General features: G+C 45.1%; 1 protein-coding gene across 5 annotated transcripts in view; it reads left to right on the forward strand.

Annotated features, from left to right (window-relative positions):
• LOC138741140 (zinc finger protein 850-like) overlaps positions 1–20019 on the forward strand; it is a 72615-nt gene extending 52596 nt beyond the window's left edge. The window contains exons 1-4 of one of the 5 annotated variants that reach the window (XM_069894760.1): positions 5–142; positions 6439–6491; positions 7684–7751; positions 11326–20019. In XM_069894760.1, the coding sequence (XP_069750861.1) occupies positions 11515–12774 (1260 nt within the window). In that variant the 5' untranslated portion in view covers positions 5–142; positions 6439–6491; positions 7684–7751; positions 11326–11514 and the 3' untranslated portion in view covers positions 12775–20019. Of the gene's footprint in view, positions 1–4; positions 143–3438; positions 3521–6438; positions 6492–7683; positions 7752–11325 lie in introns of those variants that run through there. The other 4 variants (XM_069894758.1, XM_069894759.1, XM_069894757.1 and 1 more) reach the window with 4 other exon arrangements.
• Positions 20020–21372: the final 1353 nt, after the last annotated feature.

A 21372-nucleotide genomic window follows, 5' to 3' on the forward strand; every position in this document is an offset into this window, starting at 1 on the left:
CGGAAGCGCGAGGGAACTCATGGTGCATCAATCGGGAAGGAAGCAACATTCCGGACCGTTCTCTCTTTACCTCCTATCCTCCAACTCCCCAGTCCTTTCCTTTCCGTCTCCTTCTTGGTCCTTTGCCCGCTAAAGTCGGGGGGTAAGTATATTAGCAAAGCATTAAAAAACAATGGAACAACATAAGTGACCCTCCAATTATCCGGCACCTGAACCATATAAACCATTTAAGGAGCGGAAACAGGCCATGTTGGCCTTTCGAGTCCACACCGGTTCACTGATTTTGTGCGCCCTCTTCAGGCTTTGGTCCCGGTAGATCTTCATTCAATAATGATGGACAATTCAATGCAGGTAGAATCAGTCTTAGAAATGTTTGTGAAACGTGCAGTTCAATACTTCTGGGCACATCCACCTTAAGTATTCCCATGTTCAAAGAGAGAGAGAGAGAGGTGGATAAAGGAAAGGAAATTTTAAATCTATCTGGAAGGACCCCTGCAATTTCTACACTAGCCTCCCTCAATGTCCTAAGGAAAACCTTGTCAGGCCCTGGGGATTTATCCACCCTTATTTGCTTTCCGAGAGCAAGTACCTCCTCCTCTTTTAACCTCACTGCTTGTTTCCCTTGACTGCCAGTTTCCTGAGTAAATGCAGATGCAAAGATCCATTTGAATCGCCCCTGTTTTTGGCTTCATTCACATCTGACCACTCTGATCTTCAAGAAGACCAATTTTGTCTGTATCCTTTTTGTTCTTAATATACCCATGCAGTCCTTTGGATTTGCCTTCTGATTATTTGCCAAAGCAACCTCGTCTTCTTTTAGCATTCCTGACTTCCTTGAGTATTTTCTTGCATTTTTTTATGCTCCTTTAGTTTCTTGTTGCCTATGCCTGTGATACACCTCTACCTTCTTCTTAACCAGATCCCCAATATCCTTCGAAGATTCCTTATGTCTGTTAACATTGTCTTTCATCCTGATGGGAACATGCAAGCTCTGTGCTCTCAAAATTTGCCTTTGAATGCCCTCCAACTTGTCAAGCACACACTTGTCAAGAAAACAAGCTATCCAAATTCATACTTCCTAAATCCTTTCTTATTTCCTCAAAACTGGGCTTTCTCCAATTTGGAAAATCAACCCGAGGACCAGACCTATCCTTATCCATAATTATCATGAAACTAACAGCACTTTGATCACTGGGCCCAAAGTGTTCCCTTCTGCATACTTCTGCCACTTGTCCTGACATATTCTCTCATAGACAATTAAATATTGCCCTCCCCCCAATTGGTACCTCAATATATTGATTTAAAAACAATTTTCCTGAACACATTTAACAAATTCTAAGCCATCCAGCCCTTTTACAGTATCCCTCCTGCTCTATCGTGTCTTGAAGCAACAAACCTCTGAACCTTGAGTTGCCATTCCTGCCCTGCATTTTGCCTGGATTGGGAAACAAGTCTTATGAGGCAAGGTTAGCAGAACTGGAACGTTTCACTTTGAAGCGTAGAAGGATGAGAGGAGACCTGATAGAAGTCTATAAGATTATGAGAGGCATATATAGGGTGGACAGCCAGCACCTGTTTCCTAGGGCAGGATAAGCCATCACCAGAGGACATGTGTACAAAATTAAAGGAGGGAAATTTTGGGGTGACATCAGGGTGTTTTTTTTTACACAGAGAGTTGTGGGAACCTGGATTGCCTTGCCGGAGATGTGGTAGTAGCTGAAACATTGAAGGCATTTAAGAGACTCTTAGATAGATACATGGATGAAATAGAGGGTTATGGTGTAGGGAGGGTTTAGTGCTTTTTTTTTGGAAGGAATATATGGGCCAGCAGAGCATTGAGGGCTGATGGGCCTGACCTGTGTCGTATTGTTCCTTTTTTTAGTTTTTCACTGTTTATTAGAACTTTATACAATAAGAACTGTTAAAACAATTAAAACTATACTTACAGCAGTTAATAAAATGGACAATAAAACATCAATATATTAATATGCACAAAAGAATGGTCAAAAGAATTATCTGGACCATCTCTATGCTCCCCTGGTTCTAAACAGTACAAAAGCAAACTCAAACAGAATGTTTATTTTAAACATGCAAAGCTAACTAACCTTGGAATTAGCTGTTACCAGAAGACACTTATGGAATTTGTAAACAATATTTGACGGCTAGTTTGCAAGAATATGTTTGCAAGTCATTTTAACCCTTATACTTGGGTTGCTTTTACTTTGATGGCTTAGTTTAGGTTTATTTGTCACATTATACCTCGTACAGTGAGAAAGGTTCTTTTTTAAAAAAATTATTTCTCACACTATGAACAAGTCTTGAAATTTGTTGTTTTGCGGCAAGATCATAGTGCATATTATAACCATCTTACGATGCTATAAAAAATAAAAATAATAGTGCACAAAAAAGTAAGGCAGTGTCCTTAGTTCATTGATTATTCAGGAATCCTTTAGCAACGGGGAAGAAGCTGTCCATGTGCTCGTCTTTAGGTTTCTGTACTTTTTGCCCAATGGTAGCAGAGTGAAGAGGGCATGCAAATCTAGTTTAATCCCCCCGCCCCACCAAGAGTAGCACAAGCTCTTAGACCCCCTCCAGTTCAAATGCAAACCGTCCTGAGAAGTTCCTTGGAAGGGTGCCAATGATCCAGAAATCTGAAGCCCTCTTTCCTGCACTACCTCTTTAGCCGCACAATAAATTGCATTATCCTCCTATTTCTAACCTCATGATCGCAAGGCAAGGATAGCCATCTTGAGACACCAACCCTGGAGGTTGTGTCCTTCAACTTTTCACTGAACTCTCTTTGCAGGACCTCTTCACTCTTCTACCTCTATGATTGATCCCAACATGGACCACAATATCTTTCTAATTACCCTCTCTCTTAAGATTGCGGTGAACTTCATCTGAGGTATCCCACACCCTGGCATCTGTGAGGTAACATGACATCTAGGATCCTCGATCTCCAGAGAACCGCTTATTTGTTCCCCTGGCTATATAATCCTCTATCACTATAGCTTGTCTCTTCTCCTCCCTTCTGTATCAACAACAGGGTTAGACTCTGTCATGAGAAATATCCGCCATGACGTCCCTGGTTGGTGTACCTCCATATGGGAAGCAAAATGGTATACGTGTTATTATTGAAGGAAACAACGACTTTTGTGACATGACTTTAAATTCTGATTTGAGGGAATGGCCACAGCGGTGCCCTGGACTGACTGCTGTTCTTCCCCTTCCTCACTGTCGCTCACACTGCCGCTCCTTCCTCGCTGCATTACTCCATCTTGTTCCCAGTTACAATTGATTCTTCGCTTCCCCGATTGCAGATTTAACCTGTGAAGCCCAAGGCCACGGTGTCCCGGGCCATTCCTCTGATTGACAACTCATTCCGTCCCGGCTCCAGGGTTGCAGCCGCTCAGTCACGTGTTGCCGATCCACCGGCAGATGACTGTGCGCATGCGTCATTGGGACGTGCTGTCCCCTCAATCACGGGCCGGCCTGAGGGTTTCGGAGCCTGCGCGTGTAGGTGAGATTCGTACTGGGTTCCGCAGGCTTCGAGCGGCCGGATGGTGTCCCGAGTTCGCGGGCAACGGAGGGTGGTGGGGTTTCGAGTTCGCGGGCAACGGAGGGTGGTGGGGTTTCGAGTTCGCGGGCAGCGGAGGGTGGTGGGGTCCCGAGTTCGCGGGCAGAGGAGGGTGGTGGGGTCCCGAGTTCGCGGGCAGAGGAGGGTGGTGGGGTCCCGAGTTCGCGGGCAGAGGAGGGTGGTGGGGTCCCGAGTTCGCGGGCAGAGGAGGGTGGTGGGGTCCCGAGTTCGCGGGCAGAGGAGGGTGGTGGGGTCCCGAGTTCGCGGGCAGAGGAGGGTGGTGGGGTCTCGAGTTCGCGGGCAGAGGAGGGTGGTGGGGTCCCGAGTTCGCGGGCAGAGGAGGGTGGTGGGGTCCCGAGTTCGCGGGCAGAGGAGGGTGGTGGGGTCCCGAGTTCGCGGGCAGAGGAGGGTGGTGGGTCCCGAGTTCGCGGGCAGAGGAGGGTGGTGGGGTCCCGAGTTCGCGGGCAGAGGAGGGTGGTGGGGTCCCGAGTTCGCGGGCAGCGGAGGGTGGTGGGGTCCCGAGTTCGCGGGCAGAGGAGGGTGGTGGGGTCTCGAGTTCGCGGGCAGCGGAGGGTGGTGGGGTCTCGAGTTCGCGGGCAGCGGAGGGTGGTGGGGTTTCGAGTTCGCGGGCAGCGGAGGGTGGTGGGGTCCCGAGTTCGCGGGCAGAGGAGGGTGGTGGGGTCCCGAGTTCGCGGGCAGAGGAGGGTGGTGGGGTCCCGAGTTCGCGGGCAGCGGAGGGTGGTGGGGTCCCGAGTTCGCGGGCAGAGGAGGGTGGTGGGGTCCCGAGTTCGCGGGCAGAGGAGGGTGGTGGGGTCCCGAGTTCGCGGGCAGAGGAGGGTGGTGGGGTCCCGAGTTCGCGAGCAGAGGAGGGTGGTGGGGTCCCGAGTTCGCGGGCAGAGGAGGGTGGTGGGTCCCGAGTTCGCGGGCAGAGGAGGGTGGTGGGGTCCCGAGTTCGCGGGCAGAGGAGGGTGGTGGGGTCCCGAGTTCGCGGGCAGCGGAGGGTGGTGGGGTCCCGAGTTCGCGGGCCGAGGAGGGTGGTGGGGTCTCGAGTTTGCGGGCAGCGGAGGGTGGTGGGGTCCCGAGTTCGCGGGCAGGGAAGGAGGGTGCTGGTGGAGTCCCGAGTTCGCGAACAACGGAGGGGTCGCGGGTAACGGAGGGGGAGGGTGGTGGTGGAGTCTCGAGTTCGCGAACAACGGAGGGGTCGCGGGTAACGGAGGGGGAGGGTGGTGGTGGAGTCCCGAGTTCGCGGGCAGCGGAGGGGGAGGGGATGGGGGTCCGGGGAGGAGGGTGGGGGTGTCCCGGGTTCCCGGGGAACGGAGGGGGAGGGAAAAGGGTGGGGGTGTCCCAGGTTCCTGGGAACTGGATGGCTGGTGTCCCGATTTGGGGGGAGGTGGCGGAGGAAACTACCTTGATGAGAACCACCGAGGCCCTGGTAGTAAAAGGTGGAATAGAGTCCTGCCAGGGTATTGATTACAGCAAAAAAAATAGCAATGTAAATGGAGTAAGGTTCGAGTTATGTTGTACTATAAGGGCAGTGAATTCAAGTCTCTCTGAGTTGAGATTAAAATTCTGGATTAATTTGAAAGGTTCACCAGGGGATATGATATGTAATGATTTTCTGGATGGACATTAGGGAATTGAAATGGTGGCCACTGGAAGATCCATGCTTTTCCAGTGTAGTAGAAACTCAGAAATGCTTGAGCTCAGCAGGTCCCTCAAGGTGCTTTTATGCCTGGGGTCTCTGCCAGCTCCATCTGCGGAATAAACTTGCCTTTTTATGAGCAGCCCTAAAGAGGTGCTTTTATGAAGAACAGTGCCTCGTAGTGTCCTCCGGAGCATCTGGAGGCGGGGCGAGTGGTGCAGTAGCATTGCCCATTCCATTAGGTCCAAGAAACAGGCTGAGCAATGGTCATTCCAGCTGCATGAGGGATTATGAGTAATGAAGATGACCATTGATTTTTCTTCAAACTCTTCTGCTTAGCACTGCCCCTCCGGGTCTTCGCTCCCCTCCTACATCCATTGGGCTTCCCAGCTCTGATTCTCCATCTCTACTCTTCAGCATCTGTCCTTCATCCCAGTTTGTGGAGCTCAGCACTTGGCCCCAGCAAATCAATGGGCTCTGACTCTCCTTGCCCACGATGGGCCTCCGGCTCCTTGCTGCCCTTCTGCTTGGTCTCAACCTTGGTCTCAACGGCCTTGGTGAAGGAGCAAGGGGCAGAGGGAGAACAAGAGGACATTTCTGGGTGGCAGGAGCGAGCCCTAACCCCAGCATCAATCACCATGGGAGCCCTGCTGGTGGCTCCTTGGTCACGGGCTGACAGTGTCATCAGCCTCCCTCTAGCCAGCAGCTTGCAACGCGAGTACATTTATGATGTATGGCAGAGCACTTTGATCCACTGCTGACACTAGGTTGAAGTTGGTGCCTTGGAGCTGCTCACAGAGCATTTATGATAAGTTCTGTGATGCAAGGGCAGAGAATCTTTGCTTCATGGTTGTATTTTTTCACTCTATGAAAAGGCCAATGGTGTCCAAAGGAGGTGAAGGTGCATGAGACTATGGCAGAGCTAAAATTCCCCCTCTCCCATCAATTCTCCCCTCTCCTGTTGTCCCATCCATATCCAATTAACACCTTTTGTCTGTTGGTCTGTACTCCTCCTGCTGCCATATTCTTCCCTTATCCCCAGCCTTTTAATTCAAGCACCTGTCTGCTTTTTACATCTACATTGAAGAGGGGCTCAGACCGGATGCGTCTGTTGTATATCTTTATCTCCTATGGAAGCTGAGAGACCTGCTGAGCTCCTCCAACATTTTTATTGTTATAATCACAACATCTGCAGACTTTCTTGTTTCATTCCATCTAGGTGCGGCCTATTCTGTGAGGATCTGCTTTGAAACTGGAGGTGGCAACGTCCAGGTCTGTGTACACTCCTTGTACCTCGCCCGTCCCTGCCCCAATTATTCAGCCTCTTTTTAAAATATTTGATTTTTAACATTGCATCCTACATATAAAGACTTCTAATGTAACAAACATGTCATATCATATGCATATCACAAATTAAATATAAATAAATCAAAAACCTATACATTTTTGTTTATTTAATAATATTTCTTTAAAACATCAAATTCCACCAGTCTGGTAATTAACCGTCTATCTCTTTCTCATAATGTATTCCAAAATGATTCTGGATAGAAAATAAGACTAAATTAAACAATCCATTTATTTAAACAAAGGGTAAATTCTTTCTTAATATGATCTATGGCAACCATAATTAAACCCATGTTCAACAAGTTGATCTTAAAAAAAACTAAATCTAATCAAACACCTCCTTCTAAACAAGGTTAACGTAAAAGTTGTGAAAATATGGATCGAATAGCGACCTTCAGACACTAGTCAGAGAATCTTCAGAGCATCCAAACTTCTTAAATCTTTCAATTATGATAGTAATCTAAGAATGGCCCCCACATCTTGTTGAATTGAAACTTTCTTTAATGTTGTATCTAATTTTCTCCAAACTTAAATAGGACACAACATTATGCAACCACTGCGTATGGGTGGGTTAAGAGTCATCTTTCCATTTCATTAAAATTGCTTGTCTGGCTATCAGCGTGGTAAAGGCTAAAACTTTCTCTTTGGTTGCAGACAGGTATATCTGGTTCATGAGAAAAACCAAACCAAGCAATTAAAGGGCATAATTCTATTTTAATCTTAATAATGTATTGATTGATTAATTAACCTTGTTTGCCCAATTTAGCCAGTTTTCGGATTATAAATTAAATTTTCACATGAGTGAACTATTACCCCTAAAAGAATCTTTTTCAAGGTATTCTAATTTCCTGTTTAAAATAATGAAAGACTAATTCCAATATTTAGTAATTACAATTACGAGGAGTTATAAAAATTTATTGAAAGAAAACTTTTGGTATTATTTAATCAGATTAAAGTATTATTGGGATGGCCACCATTATCTATTACAATGATTGGACGTATCAACGTGATTAAAATGAACATTTTACCTAAACTTTTATGCCTTTTTCAAGCTTTACCAATTTTCAATCCTAAATCTTTTAATTCATTTGATTTATTTATTTATTTGTACATATGGCAGGGAGAACAACTCCAAAAGACTAAAAGAAAAGGGGATTATCGCTTCAAAATTTTAGATTTTATTACTGGGTAATTAATATATGTAAACTACTTTTATTGCTACATTTTGAAAAATCAGTGAATTGCGCTTCTTGGGTAAAAATGGATCTGAATTTTTCTAATAAAATTATCTGGCTTCTGACCTTTCTTGGATACAGCTGAATTTCTGTCACCAGCACCGTCCTTGCAAAGGAATCCCCTAGCCCATTTCCTCCCCCAACCGGTTGTTGCTCAGGGAGCCCCATGTGCAGTTGGGTGTGAACATGGTTGCCACTTAACATGGATGATGTCATGTTGGGGTGAACAGCAGTTGAATGACAGTTATCCTGTAACTGTTGGTGGGTCCGGTTGTTACATTTGGTTGGAAGTTGGCGATCCATCTGACATCACAATGGAAAGCTGATGTGTGGATACAGTTTACATGCAAGCTACTAAAGCTCATTTGACAGCTGATTTTGGATCATTGAGGATTCTGGGTAATAATGCAGTCATCGAACTCTGAAACAAAAGCTGAAATAATTTCTGCAAATAACTCCATCAGATTTTGCTTACTAAAATGTGCTTCATATACCCCATATAGCAGAAAATTCTGGGTTCATAAGAAGTTCCTTGCTCTCTAATGTTTGCCTATCCTCCTTTCCATAAAATCGTATTACGCTTGTGTTTCTGTGCAAAATTTCATCCACCTTGTCAAAAAAAGCCATGCAGATGCTGGAGGAACTCAGCGAGTCTCACAGCGTCCATAGGAAGTAAAGATATATCACCAACAGTTCAGTCATAGACCCTTCAAAGCATGAGAAAAAGCAGGCAGACCGACCCTGAGTAATAGAATTGGCAGGGGGAGGAATACAGACCAACAGACAAAAGGTGAAAATTGGTTCTCGAGAAAAGGCCAGGAGAAAGGAAAGGTGAGAAGAGATAGGGAAAAGGTTACAGGAGACAGGGAAGAGAGCAGGACTGAGCAAAAGGAAATGAGAAATTGGGCTGGGGTGTCAAATGGCATTTGGCACCACTTCTGTCCACTGCAACAGCTGATCTCCCAGTGACCACCCATTTCAATTCCTCCTGGCCCATTCCCTTGCCGACTTATCCGTCCACGGTCTCATGCACTGCCAGACTGAGACCACCTGCAAATTGAGGGAACAACAACTTGTATTCTGTCTGGGCACCCTTCAACTGGAAGGCATTATCATTGACCTCCAGTTTCTGCAGCTCTGACTCTCCATCTTCCCCTTTCTCTCTTTTTTATCCCAGGTCGGCATTCACAGAGCTAGTTTCCCTTCTCTCATCTCTCTCTCTCTCTCTCTCTCTCTCTCTCTCTCTCTCTCTCTCTCTCTCTCTCTCCCTCCCTCTCTCCCTCTCTCTCCCCCCCATCCTCCCATCCATATCCAAATATCCAATCATCATCTTTTGTCTGTTAGTCTGTACTCCTCCCTCTGCCAATTTACTGTATTCAGGGGTTGCCTGTTTTTTTTCTTAAAGGACTCAGGCCTCCAGTGTTCCTCCAGTGTTCACCATAGAACATAGAATAATGCAGCACAGTACAGGCTCTTCGGTCCTCACTGTTGTGCTGACCCATATATTCCTTCCTTAAAAGAAGTACTAAACCCTCCCTACCCCATAACTCTTTTATTTTTCTTTCATTCATATCTCTGTCTAAGATGCTCTTAAATGCACTCAATGTTTCAGCTACCACCACCAACCCTGGCAAGGCATTCCACCACCCTCAACTCTCTGTGGGGGACTTATCCCTGATGTCTCCCCTAAATTTCCCTCTCTTAACTTTGTCCTCTTGTGTTTGCTGATCCTGTCCAAGGAAACAGATGCTGGCTGTCCACCCTATCCATGGATGTCATAATCTTATAGACCTCTATCAGGTCTCCTCTCAACCTTCTACACTCCAAAGTGAAAAGTCTTAGTTTTTGCTAACCTTGTTTTCCAATCCAGGCAACATCCTGGTGAATCTCCTCTGCTCCCTCTCCATAGCTTCCACATCCTTCATGTAATGAGGTGACCAGAACTGAACACAGTCTTACCAAAGATTTGTAGAGTTGTAACATAACCTCTCCTGAATTCAATCTCACCCCATTAATAAATCCCAGCATCCCATAGGCCTTAACTATCCTATCAACCTGTGCAGCAGCCTTGAGGGAAGTATGGATTTGAACCCCAAGATCCCCCTGTTTATCCACACTCTTAAGTAACTGACCATTAACCCTGGACTCAGCCTTTTGATTAGTCATTTCAAAATTCAGCACCTCACACTTATCCGAATTGAAATCCATCTGCCACTTTTCTGCCCAGCTCTGTATCCTGTCTATATTCTCTTGTAACCTTTGACAACTTTCAGCTCCGTCCACAACACCTCCAAACTTGTTGTCATCCACAAACTTACTGACCCATCCTTCTGTCTCTTCATCCAGGTCATTTATAAAAATCACAGAGCAGGGGGTCCCAGAACAGATCCCTGCGGCACACACTAGTCTCTGACCTCCAGGCAGAATACTTTCCTTCCACTACTATTCTCTGCTTTCTTCCTACAAGCCACTTTTTTTATCTGCATAGCCAAGGTTCCACTGATTCCATGACTCATGGCTTTCTGGATGAGTTTCTTGTGGGGGACCTTGTTGAATGCTTTGCTAAAATCCATGTAGACTGCATCTACTGCCGTACTCTTATCAATTACTCCTGTTACCTCAAAAAACTAAATTATACTCTGAGGCATGACCTTCCCTTCACAAAGCCATGCTGACTATCCTTGAGTAGACTGTACCTCTCCAAATGCTCATAGATCCTATCCTTAAGAATCCTCTCCATTAGTTTACAGACCACCAACATAAGACTCACTGGTCTATAATTCCCAGGATTATGCCTGTTACCTTTTTGTAAACAAGGGAACTACATTTGCCATTCTCCAATCCTCCAGCACCTCCTCTGCAGCCAAAGAGAATTCAAAGATCATAACTACTGCCCTAGCTATCTTCTTTCACTACCCATAGCAGCCTGGGGTATATCGTGTCCGGCCCCAGGATCTTATCAATCTTGATGTTTTTAAGAAAATCCAACACTTCAACTTCCTTAATCTCCAGATTGTCCAGTGCACAGGGCTGTTCAATTTTGACCTCACTGTAATCAAGTTCCTTTTCGTTTGTGAATACTGAAGCAAAGTATTCATTTAGGACATCCCCAACTTCCTCTGCCTCCCTTATCCTTTAGTAGCCCCACCTTCATTCTTGACATCCCTCTGTTCTTCACATACGCATAATAAGCCTTAGGATTCTCCTTAATTCTACACGCCAAGGCCTTTTCATGCCCCCTTTGAGCTCTTTTGTCCTTTCTTAATCTCCTTCCTAGCTACCATATACTTCTCGTATGCCCTTCCTGTTTTCCTGCTTCCTATGTCTAATGTATGCTTCCATCTTTCTTTTGACTAGTTGCCTGACCTGTTTTGCCACAATGCCTATCTGTCCATAGTTAATCTCACAGTTCAGGACGCTTCCACGGTTTGTTGTGTTGCTGGCCATACCTCCAAGGTATGTCATCTTGTAACATTGGCTTCAGAGAATGCCTTGCTCCCTCTCATTCCACCATCTTCTGTTCACAGGGTTATGAAAGTGGTGCGCTTCCAGGTAGGAAGCAGACAACGCCACGTTGTGGTCTGACACTCCAACTGCATTCCTCGAGACCATAGTATCAGCCAGCTTTATTGGTGGATTAGGAACGCGGGGATCACCACACAGAGAAATCCTACACCTGTTGAGTGTATGAACTGGACTTCATTCGATTGGCTTAAATGGAGGGTCATATGACCAGCGATATTGCAGATAAAACACTCCAGAGTGGAGTGTGCAGTGAGGTGGGGCTTTCTGTGGACTTGCTGGAAACTCATCACTGTGCTCACACTGGGGAGAGTCTGTTCCCCTGTTCTGAGTGTGGGGAGGGATTTGCCAGTTCTGATGCACTGCTGCAACACCAGTGTGTCCCCACGAGGGGGAGCTCATTCATCTGCTCAGACTGTGGGAAGAGCTTTCAAACCTCCAAGGACCTGGAGAAGCACGGGTGTGTTCCCCCTGGGGAGAGTCTGTTCACCTGCCGCGTGTGTGGGAAGGGATTCACCCAGTCCTCCAGCCTCCTGCAGCACCAGAGCATTCACTCAGTGGAGAAACGCTTTAAATGCTGTATGTGCGGAAAGGGGTTCTCTCAATCCTCACACCTGCTACAACACCAGAGAATTCACTCCAAGGAGAAACCGTTCACCTGCTCTGTGTGCGGGAAGGGGTTCTCTCAGTTCTCGCGACTGCAGATACACCAGCGGGTTCACACTGGGGAGAAACCGTTCACCTGTTCCCTGTGTGGAATCAGATTCACTGAGTCCTCCAACCTGCTGAGGCACCGGAGAGTTCACACTGGAGAGAGACCATTCACTTGTTCCCTGTGTGGGAAGGGGTTCTCTCGATCCTCACACCTGCTGAGGCATCAGATCATTCACACCGGGGAGAAACCGTTCACCTGCTCTCTGTGCGGAAAGGGGTTCTCTCAGTCCTCCGGCTTGCGGGTACACCAGAGGATTCACACTGGGGAGAAACCGTTCACCTGCTCCACGTGTGGGAAGGGGTTCTCTCGATACTTGCACCTGCAACAACACCAGAGAATCCACACTGGGGAGAAACCGTTCACCTGCTCTCTGTGCGGAAAGGGGTTTTCTCAGCCTTCCAGCGTGCGGGCACACCAGCGGGTTCACACTGGGGAGAAACCGTTCACTTGCTCCACGTGTGGGAAGGGGTTCTCTCGATCCTCATACCTGCGACAACACCAGAGCATTCACACTGGAGAGGAACTGTTCACCTGCTCTCTGTGTGGAAAGGGGTTTTCTCAGTCCTCCAGCCTGTGGGCTCACCAACAGGTTCACACTGGGGAGAGACTATCCCCCTGTTTGGGAAGGGGTTCTCTTAGTCTTCGCCCTGCTGGTACAAAGAGAGAGAAGCTGAAAAGTGAAAGAGGAAGAGGGCTCAGAAGGAGTGAGAGGTTAGCAACAATGAGGCAGAGGATATGACAGTGGAGATCAGACAATGGTGACTGAGGCCGATGTGAAGAGGGAGGTGAGTGCTCTGTCCGCTAAATGGACTGACGGGGAGTGACAGCAACCCCTGTTCTGCTTTGACCTATTGGTGAATTCTTTCCACCCTATCGTTTTTATATACAGAGCTGTGGATGCTTGGAATGCATTGCCAGAGGTTAGTGATATTTATAGGACTCAGACAGGCTCATGAATGTAAGAAAAATAGAGGGTTACGGGTATGAGGGACGGAAGGTATATTGTTATTTGTGGAGGTCAGCACAACATTGTGGGTTAAAGGGCCTGTAGTGTGCTGTAATGTTCTATCTTCTATTTGAGCCTGTGATGGCTCAATCAAAACCTTTGACTCCTGTGTCCTCACTGCTGTGATAGATGTGAAGTCATTCAACCCCTTGAACCTCTTCTTTCATTCCCTGAAACGATTGCCTTAATCCCCTGTTTTGCTTGTCAACTCCCCTCTTTCCTTGGCTGAACCCTAGTGCTGTATGGAGACTTCCTCATTACCACTACCCTTGGTTTTGATTTTAATCCCACCCCAAACTCAACCTGGCTGGATTTGTCCCTTTGTCCCACCAGGTGAAAGTTGTGCAGTTTTCCCTGTTCATTCCATGTATCACCTAGAGTTCCTCCCACTGTGATGAAAGTGACTGCCACCCTCTCTCTCATTCATGTGGTACACAATGGTAGCCCAGACCTTTGTTAAGCAGGAATGAAACTCCCCTCCCCCTGCCACAGGGGTAGTGAGCAGCAGTCTCTGTCTCTCCAAAATTATGGGGGCTTCTCTCCTAGACACAGGCTATGATTTGTATTCTCATTCCCAGTCGAAAGGTAGAGAGTGACCACTCTGGCAGAGAGGTTAGAACCCCCCCCCCCGGCCCCTCTATATTGACTTTGGGACCCCTCAACCCTACAGGATTCCAGGGTATAATAGTATGTTGTGCCTGTGTCGACCAGCGCTGGGTATTTCCCTTTTCTCAGTGGACAGCCACTGGAATAAATGGCCTCAGGTCACCAGTTGGGACAGGACCACTGAACGGATCCGCTGGGGTCCCTGGCCTTCATCCCATGGAGCAGAGACTGCATTGTTCCAGACAGTGGGGGAGGTCTGGTGTGACAGGGTGCTTTTGTTGGCCAGCTCCTATTGTATCAGGGAGTTTATCTCAGCCCTGAGGGCGGCAGGGGCCACCTTAGGCAGTCGAGGAGCAGAAGGCTGCATGGTGGGAGGCGTGGTGGACAGAGTGGTGAGTGGTGCGGGTTTTTGTGGGTTATGTTCACATTATTCCTGCCACACAGCAAACATGGCAGCAGTGGGAATGTTACTTAAACAGGCACGATCCACTGCTGCATATACTAGGGGATGGTACAAATCCTTACCATGTTATTCCTGTTTTTCCCCATATTTTGGCTCTGCCCAGCGAACCTATGCAAGGATCCCTTTTGTGGTTGTTCTAAGTACTCCAGCCCTTCCTGCAGGGCAATGGCTTCACAAACCATACTTACTCTCACTTGCTGTTCCCATCAAAGGCAAGCCACCCCTCTGAGGTTGGGATGGACACTGGTGACTAAGTCAAGGCAGGGGTTACCCTGATGTCCTCGAGGAGGTTGCACCCAGGAGCTCTGCCATAGAGGCTAGTGATAAGGGCCCATTCCCTGATGACACTTGTGCCCTTGCTAATTGTATGCCACTGCAGTTGGCATATCAGGTCCCAATCCAACAATGTGGCCGACCTGGCCTGCACCGCAGCTACTACCTGATCCCACAACATGCTTTCCTCTATGATCTCTTCAGGACGCACCCACAGGGAGTTATTGATGGAGTTCTGTGTGGACAGGCTACCCAAAGTGCTAGCTTCTAGGTGGGCATCCCACAACCAGACTAGCCAGGTGACTGGGTGCTCACCTGACCGCTGGCGGTTACTATCAGCTAGTGCAGTCAATTCCTTGGCAGGATACTCCTATAATCTCGCACTGGCCCCTCTCCCGTTCGCTCGAACCCTCAATATAGTGCTGGTACTGCGTGGCCACCGGCCGGGCTTGCAAGGTCTCCAGGATGTAGGGCGGGGGAATGCACACAATTAGACTCTGCCTCAGCAAAGTTATTATTGTCCAACCATGCATCACTCTCCCTCCCCGCATATAATGGTCGCCCTGACCTTAACCAGGTCAACCTACCAGCTAGATTGATGGGCTGCCTGAAGCTGCTGCACTTTGATAGCTTGCAAGCAGCTTCGATGTACTCTTCTATGTGGTTTTTGCATGTCCTAACAGTGTCCAGTGCATCCTGAGGACCCATGCTCAATAGTCATGGATCTATCTGTTCTGCGCTGCCTGTTTAATCCTGCCATGATATCCTGGTGTCTCAATAGGGATATTAGTAGCCATAGAGCTTGCCCACTACTCTCCCTAGTCCCAGGAAACCCCAGTTCCTCCAGAAGGGAGACTACATGGTATCCTACTGCCCGTGCAGGTCCAACCTGTCTACCCAATCGACTGGCATGTCCACACACACACCCACACTTCCACTCTAACATGGTTAAAGCTCCACATGTGTTCACTCGTAACTCCTTGAACCCTACTCACAGTGCCAGTTTTGTTGAGAAAGTGCCAGGTTTGGTGGGTTCAAAGAGAGACAAGTTTGGAGACAAGAATTTGCAATCAAAGGTAACTATTATCACAACAATTGATGAGAGATTCAATTTATAAGGGAGTGTGGGAACCAACCGTAATGGGGAAACAAAACGGGGAAGAACATTAGTACACAAGTATCAATTTACACAGGCGATGCAGACATTCACATCCTAGGGGTTAAACACCCTTCCAGACCCTTGACTAAGGGGAGGTGGATCTGCTACTACTTTACCTACAGGGGTATTTGCACAACCTCAGACCCCGATCAGTTTTTTTAAAATAATTTTTTATTTTTCATACTATGAACATATCAACCAAAATATGTACAAATATTTCTCATTAAATTTATACAGTGGTCTTTTCTCCCTTTTTTTTCCCCCTTTCCCACCCTCCCCTCTACCCACCCCCCTCCAAAACCCATAAATATTCAACATATAGAATACAATAAAACAATATTTTCACACAAAGGAAAATAAACAAGAAAAATGCATCATCTATTTATTACACACTGAATCTAGTTTTGTCTTATCATTTTCATTCTCATTTTAGGGGATGGAGGTCATAGGCAAGCTCTCTCTGATATGGTCCATGTATGGTTCCCAAATTTGCTCAAACATTGTGACTTTATTTTTTTAAATTGTATGTTATTTTTTCCAATGGAATACATTTATTCATTTTCATTTCCTGCATTGATTTAACCATAAATTAGGCTACTTTATTCTTTTGTCCAGTTTTTTCCAACATTGGGTCCAAATGAAGGTTAAAATCCCCCTCCTATCAATATATTTCCTTGTGTGTCTGCAATCTTCAAAGAAAATCCTGCATAAACTTTTGATCCTCCTCGTTAGGCGTATATATATTGAACAAATTCCAAAATTCTGAGTATATCTGACACTTTATCATTACATACCTCCCTGCCCAATCTATTATTTCCTCCTCCTATTTTGATTGGTACATTTTTGTTAACTAGTATGGCTACACCTCTAGCTTTTGAGTTAAAGGATGTTGCCATTATGTGTCCTACCAAGTCTCTGTTTAGTTTATGTTCCGCTTCAGTTAGATGCGTTTCCTGCACAAATGCTATATCTATTTTCCTTCTTCGATAAATTTAGTAGCCTCTTTTAATTTGGTTGTGTTCCATTAATGTTTATAGTCATATAGTTCAACATGGCCATCTTACATCTTGCATATGCCTCTTTTCCACCACTTCGCCACCTTCATCCTCCTTTACCCCATTTTCATTTCTTAGTTTTCTCTTATTACACTTAATGTACGACAACACATTTAAGACATAAAGTTCCCCTGCAGTTCCCACTTCCACTAATATCTTAACCCCAAAGGTTTACCCCCCCCCCTCTCTCTGAGTTGCCCCATACCCCTTGCCAGGCAACCACAACTTCCCTTTTCATTTGGATTACGATCTTGTTCGCAGCATCAACAGATTTTGCAGTGAAGGTTATTCCCCTTCTCCAGAAAACACTTTAACACTTATAACAAAGCTCTCTTTTTTTCCCGACCTTACTCCCTTCCTTCCCTTCTCTTTTCCCTCTTTAGTTCTTTACATATACATTGTTTTTACATCTTTATATATACTTTACTGCCATTCTTCATTCTTGTTATATCTCTTCATCTCCTGTCCTGCAAATGTTCTGCGAATTCTTGCGCTTTCTCTGGATCTGAGAACAGTCTGTTTTGCTCCCTGGGTATAAATATTTTAAGCACTGATGAATGTCTTAATATGAATTTGTAACCTTTTTTCCATAAAGTTGATTCGCTATATTAAATTCCTTCCTCCTCTTTAAGAGTTCAAAACTTATGTCTGGGTGAAAAAAATATTTTTTGACCCTTGTATTCCAATGGTTTATTATCGTCTCTAATTTTATTCCTTGCCTGTTCCAGTATATTTTCTCTTGTGTATCTCAAAAATTTTACTAAGATGGATCTTGGTTTTTGATGTGTCTGTGGTTTCGGAGCTAATGCTCTGTGTGCCCTTTCTATTTCCATTTCTTCCTGCATTTCTGTTGTTCCCAGGACCTTCGGGATCCATCCTTTTATAAATTCCTTCATGTCTGTGCCTTCTTCACCCTCCTTCAGGCCCACTATTTTTATGTTGTTTTGCCTACTATAATTTTGCAACATATCAATTTTCTGAGATAACAACTCTTGTGTCTCTTTAATTTTTTTGTCACTTTCTTCCAATTTTTCTATTAAGTCATTTACTTCCATTTCTATAGCCATTTCCTGCTCTTCCACATTCTCTTCTCTTTTCCCTATTTCTGTCATTACCAGTTCTAACCTTTGCATTTTATCTTCTGTTCTTTTAATTGGATTAAACTCTAATGAAAACCATTCTTTTAGTGACCTCATTGTTCTTCAAAAAGGACTATCTATATTCTGTTCATCAGTTTTACCTTTTATTTCTCTTTGTCCATCAGTTTTACCTTCTATTTCTCTGTGAAAATCTTGGGTCTTCTGTGTATGTATGTGTTTGTGACTTCTCTTTGTATCTGTGTCTCTTCTGTTTTTCCTGATGAGCTGCTTGTATCTCTTTGTTGGGCGTCTTCTTGCTGGGCCTCCCCTCCTGTGCTGCTCGACTTTTGTTCCTTGCCCTCCAGCTGAGAGCCCTGGTGTCAGAGGTCCCTCAGCTGCTCGCTCTGTGACAGCCCACTCCTCTGCTCAGCTCCCCTCCTGCTGGTGTTCTCTTTCTCCTTTGATTGTGCATGCACATGCGAGACTTCTCGCAGGTGCGAACTTTTGTTTGACTCAGAGTCATTTTTGTAGTGCACCGGCTGGTGGATTGTGACTCCGCAGATCAGGCACTGACCTCGAGGGTCGGGTGCTCCTCGTCACCACAACGTCCTGTTCCTTCCTGCAAGTAGGGCCTTCTTCTTTCTTCTCCGGCGACTTCACTTTTTTTCCAGTTCTTACTTTCTCCTTCTTGGAAGCCATCTTCTTTCTCTTCTCTGTATCTTTATCTTCTATTTTTTATATTCTATTTTTGTTATGCTTTGCTTTGCTTTTTCCTAGCTTTTTTCCAACCAGCCATTACTCCATCACGTGACTCCTCCCAGACCCCTGATCAATTGAAAGCGGCTCTGCTGCTAATATTGAGCTATAGCAATACCACGTCTTAGCTTCAGTGGAGTGTTCACCTTACCCGCAACCCTGCAGCAGCAACGTAGCATTGAGTGATGCCTGGGATTATCACCACAGGGCTTGTGTCCTCTGTGCTGGTGCTAAATTCAGGGTTCTAGCCAATAAGGAATCTGAGTGATTTGAACCAGCCAATGGCAAGGTGTGCACTGACCAGTGGTGTGAGCCCAATCTTAGCTGGCATTCCACTGCAGTTTGCAACATTGTCTACAACTTTGTAAATGAGTGGAACAAAGAGTACATCATGTACTGACAGGTGGTATGACTTCCGAATGAATTTCAGGCAGGGAGGCCACGTGACCACCAGCAATAAGCAGGGAGCCTCCTATACACATGTTACAGCACCTCTGGCACCGCCTCCCTCTTCTGTTTTCAGTTAAGGCTCCAGGTTGACATGGCTTTTTAAAAATATTTCGGATTTGGCATTAAATGTTTCAAAGATTTATTTATCAAAGGAAGTCTTGCTTCTTTTGAATAACTGTCAGTTAAATATAGATTACCAAATACTTTTTTTTTGTTACTTACAGCTTAGAGATTTTTTGCAATCTCAATTGCATACATTTCCTATGACCACTGATAAGAATTTAATAGATGTAATTTTTAATTTACAACCTTTCTATAACTGTTCAATATCTAACATTTATGACATGTTGGAAATAAAAGAGGGTCCTTTCGATAACATTTTTAAAAGTTGGAGGCCAGCTTTTAATCTCTGAAGAAATTTGGAATGTAATTTTTCAAATTGGTTAATGCCTCATCTTTATGTGCCTGCCACTCCCTCCTACAATTTAAAGTAGTTCATAGGGCTCTCGTATCCAAAGTCAAATGATCTCATTTTTATGAAAAATGCAACAATGGGGATGATTCATTAATTCATATCTTTTGGACATGCCAGAACCTTGATAAGTACTGGAATGAAGTATTTCAAACTTTTCCTGTACTTTTTGAAGTTAACTTTAAGCCTAATCCTTTAACTACCTTGTTTGGTATTGATAGCAGCATCTGTATTAGCTTTTACTTCTCTTGTGGCTAGCGGGCATGTTGCTTAGATGGAAGGATGTTGCTCTGCCTACTCATGCTCAATGGTTGCGTAATGTCATGTCGTTTAAACTTAAAGAAGATTAGATGCCTAATATCTGATTTGAATTTAAATTTTCAAACACTGTGAGGATACTTTGAATTATTATCAGAATCTCTGATTTGATATGAATGCAGAAATGTTGACTAATAAGGTAATTTAACATTTTTATAAGGGATTCTTTTTACTCCTTGCCAAACAACTTTGTTTTTGGTAGTGGGTTTAGATCTTTTTATAATATTATTGTAATGTAAAGGAGAATGCGGGGTACCTTGGATGAATTGGTATGATCTAAGTGCAATGTACTATTTTGTGACTTTTAATATGTATTCCTGTGTACTCTGTATTTTTTGATGTCGAACTTCAGTTTAAATTTCAATAAAAATATTGAAAAATAAACAATACCAGATATTTGTTTTTTATGGGGAAAAATATATTTTGTCACTTCAATGGTGACATTTTTACTCGCAGTACATCACATTCCAGAAAACACTCTGACTTTGATAGAACTCACCATGTGAGCAGTTTTTATGACATATTTAACCCCGCCTTCACACCAATCGCACCCAACTCCATCTTCCTCGAATTCGAAGGACCTCCTGCTCCTGTCTCTTAAGGAGGATTCTATGTCCCTTCTTTCCAATGATTTAATATTGTTGCTTACCAGTAGAGACACAACCTCTCTCTGCCTATCCTTGCAATACACTGTGTATCCTTGGATGTTCAGCTCTCAATGATGTCCATTTTTTAGCCACAGCTCAGTAATACCACATTGTACCCTCCAACCTGTAGCTGTACATCAAGATCATCCACCTTGTTTCTAATGCTGCTTACTTTTAAGTATAATAGATTTAGACCAGGTTTTGAATGTACTGTGTCTCTGTCATCCCTCTGGGTATTATTTTGTCTTGCCAGCTGTCTGTTATCCTTGCTGCATATTATCTTCACTTTACTCTGTTTCCCACTTGTTCAGTCCTGGCACTCTGGTTCCCATCTGATGACCAAGTTGAATCCTCCTGAACTGCTATATTAAACCTTCCTGCCAGGATATTGGTCCACTTTGGGTTCAGGTGTAACCCATCCTTTTTTAATAGGTTGTACTTTCCCCAAAAGAGATCCCAATGATCCAAGAATCTGAAGCCCTATCCCCTGTGCCAGTTTACCAGCCATACATTTTATCTGCCTGATCTTGCTATTTTTCCCCTCACAAGAATGTGGCACAGGCAATCATCCTGATATTACCATCCTGGAGGTCCTTTCTCCCTAATTCCCTGTATTCCTTCTTCAAGACCTTCTGACTTATCTTACCAATGTCATTGGTACCAACATGTTCTAAGACTTCTGGCTTTTCTTATTAATTTTTTTTAAAAATTAGACATGCAGCACAGTAACAGGCCCTTTTGGCCCACGAGTCTGTGCAGCCCAATTACACCCAACTGACCTACAATTCCCAATACATTTTGAACAGTGGGAGGAAACCGGAGCACCTGGGGAAAACTCATGCAGACACGGGGAGAACATATAAACTTACAGATAGTGCAGGATTCGAACCCCAGTCCAAATCGCTGGTGCTGTTAAGGCATTGTGGTATCCACTCCACCAACCATGCTGCTCCTCTCCCCTCAGAATATTCTGAACCCAATTTGAGATATACTGTATTCTGGCACCATCCTGGTGTCTTTACTTGGCTCAGAGAGTCTCTTGTCCTCTCACAA

Source organism: Narcine bancroftii, chromosome 8, assembly GCF_036971445.1.
Source record: "Narcine bancroftii isolate sNarBan1 chromosome 8, sNarBan1.hap1, whole genome shotgun sequence".
NCBI classification, from domain to species: domain Eukaryota; kingdom Metazoa; phylum Chordata; class Chondrichthyes; order Torpediniformes; family Narcinidae; genus Narcine; species Narcine bancroftii.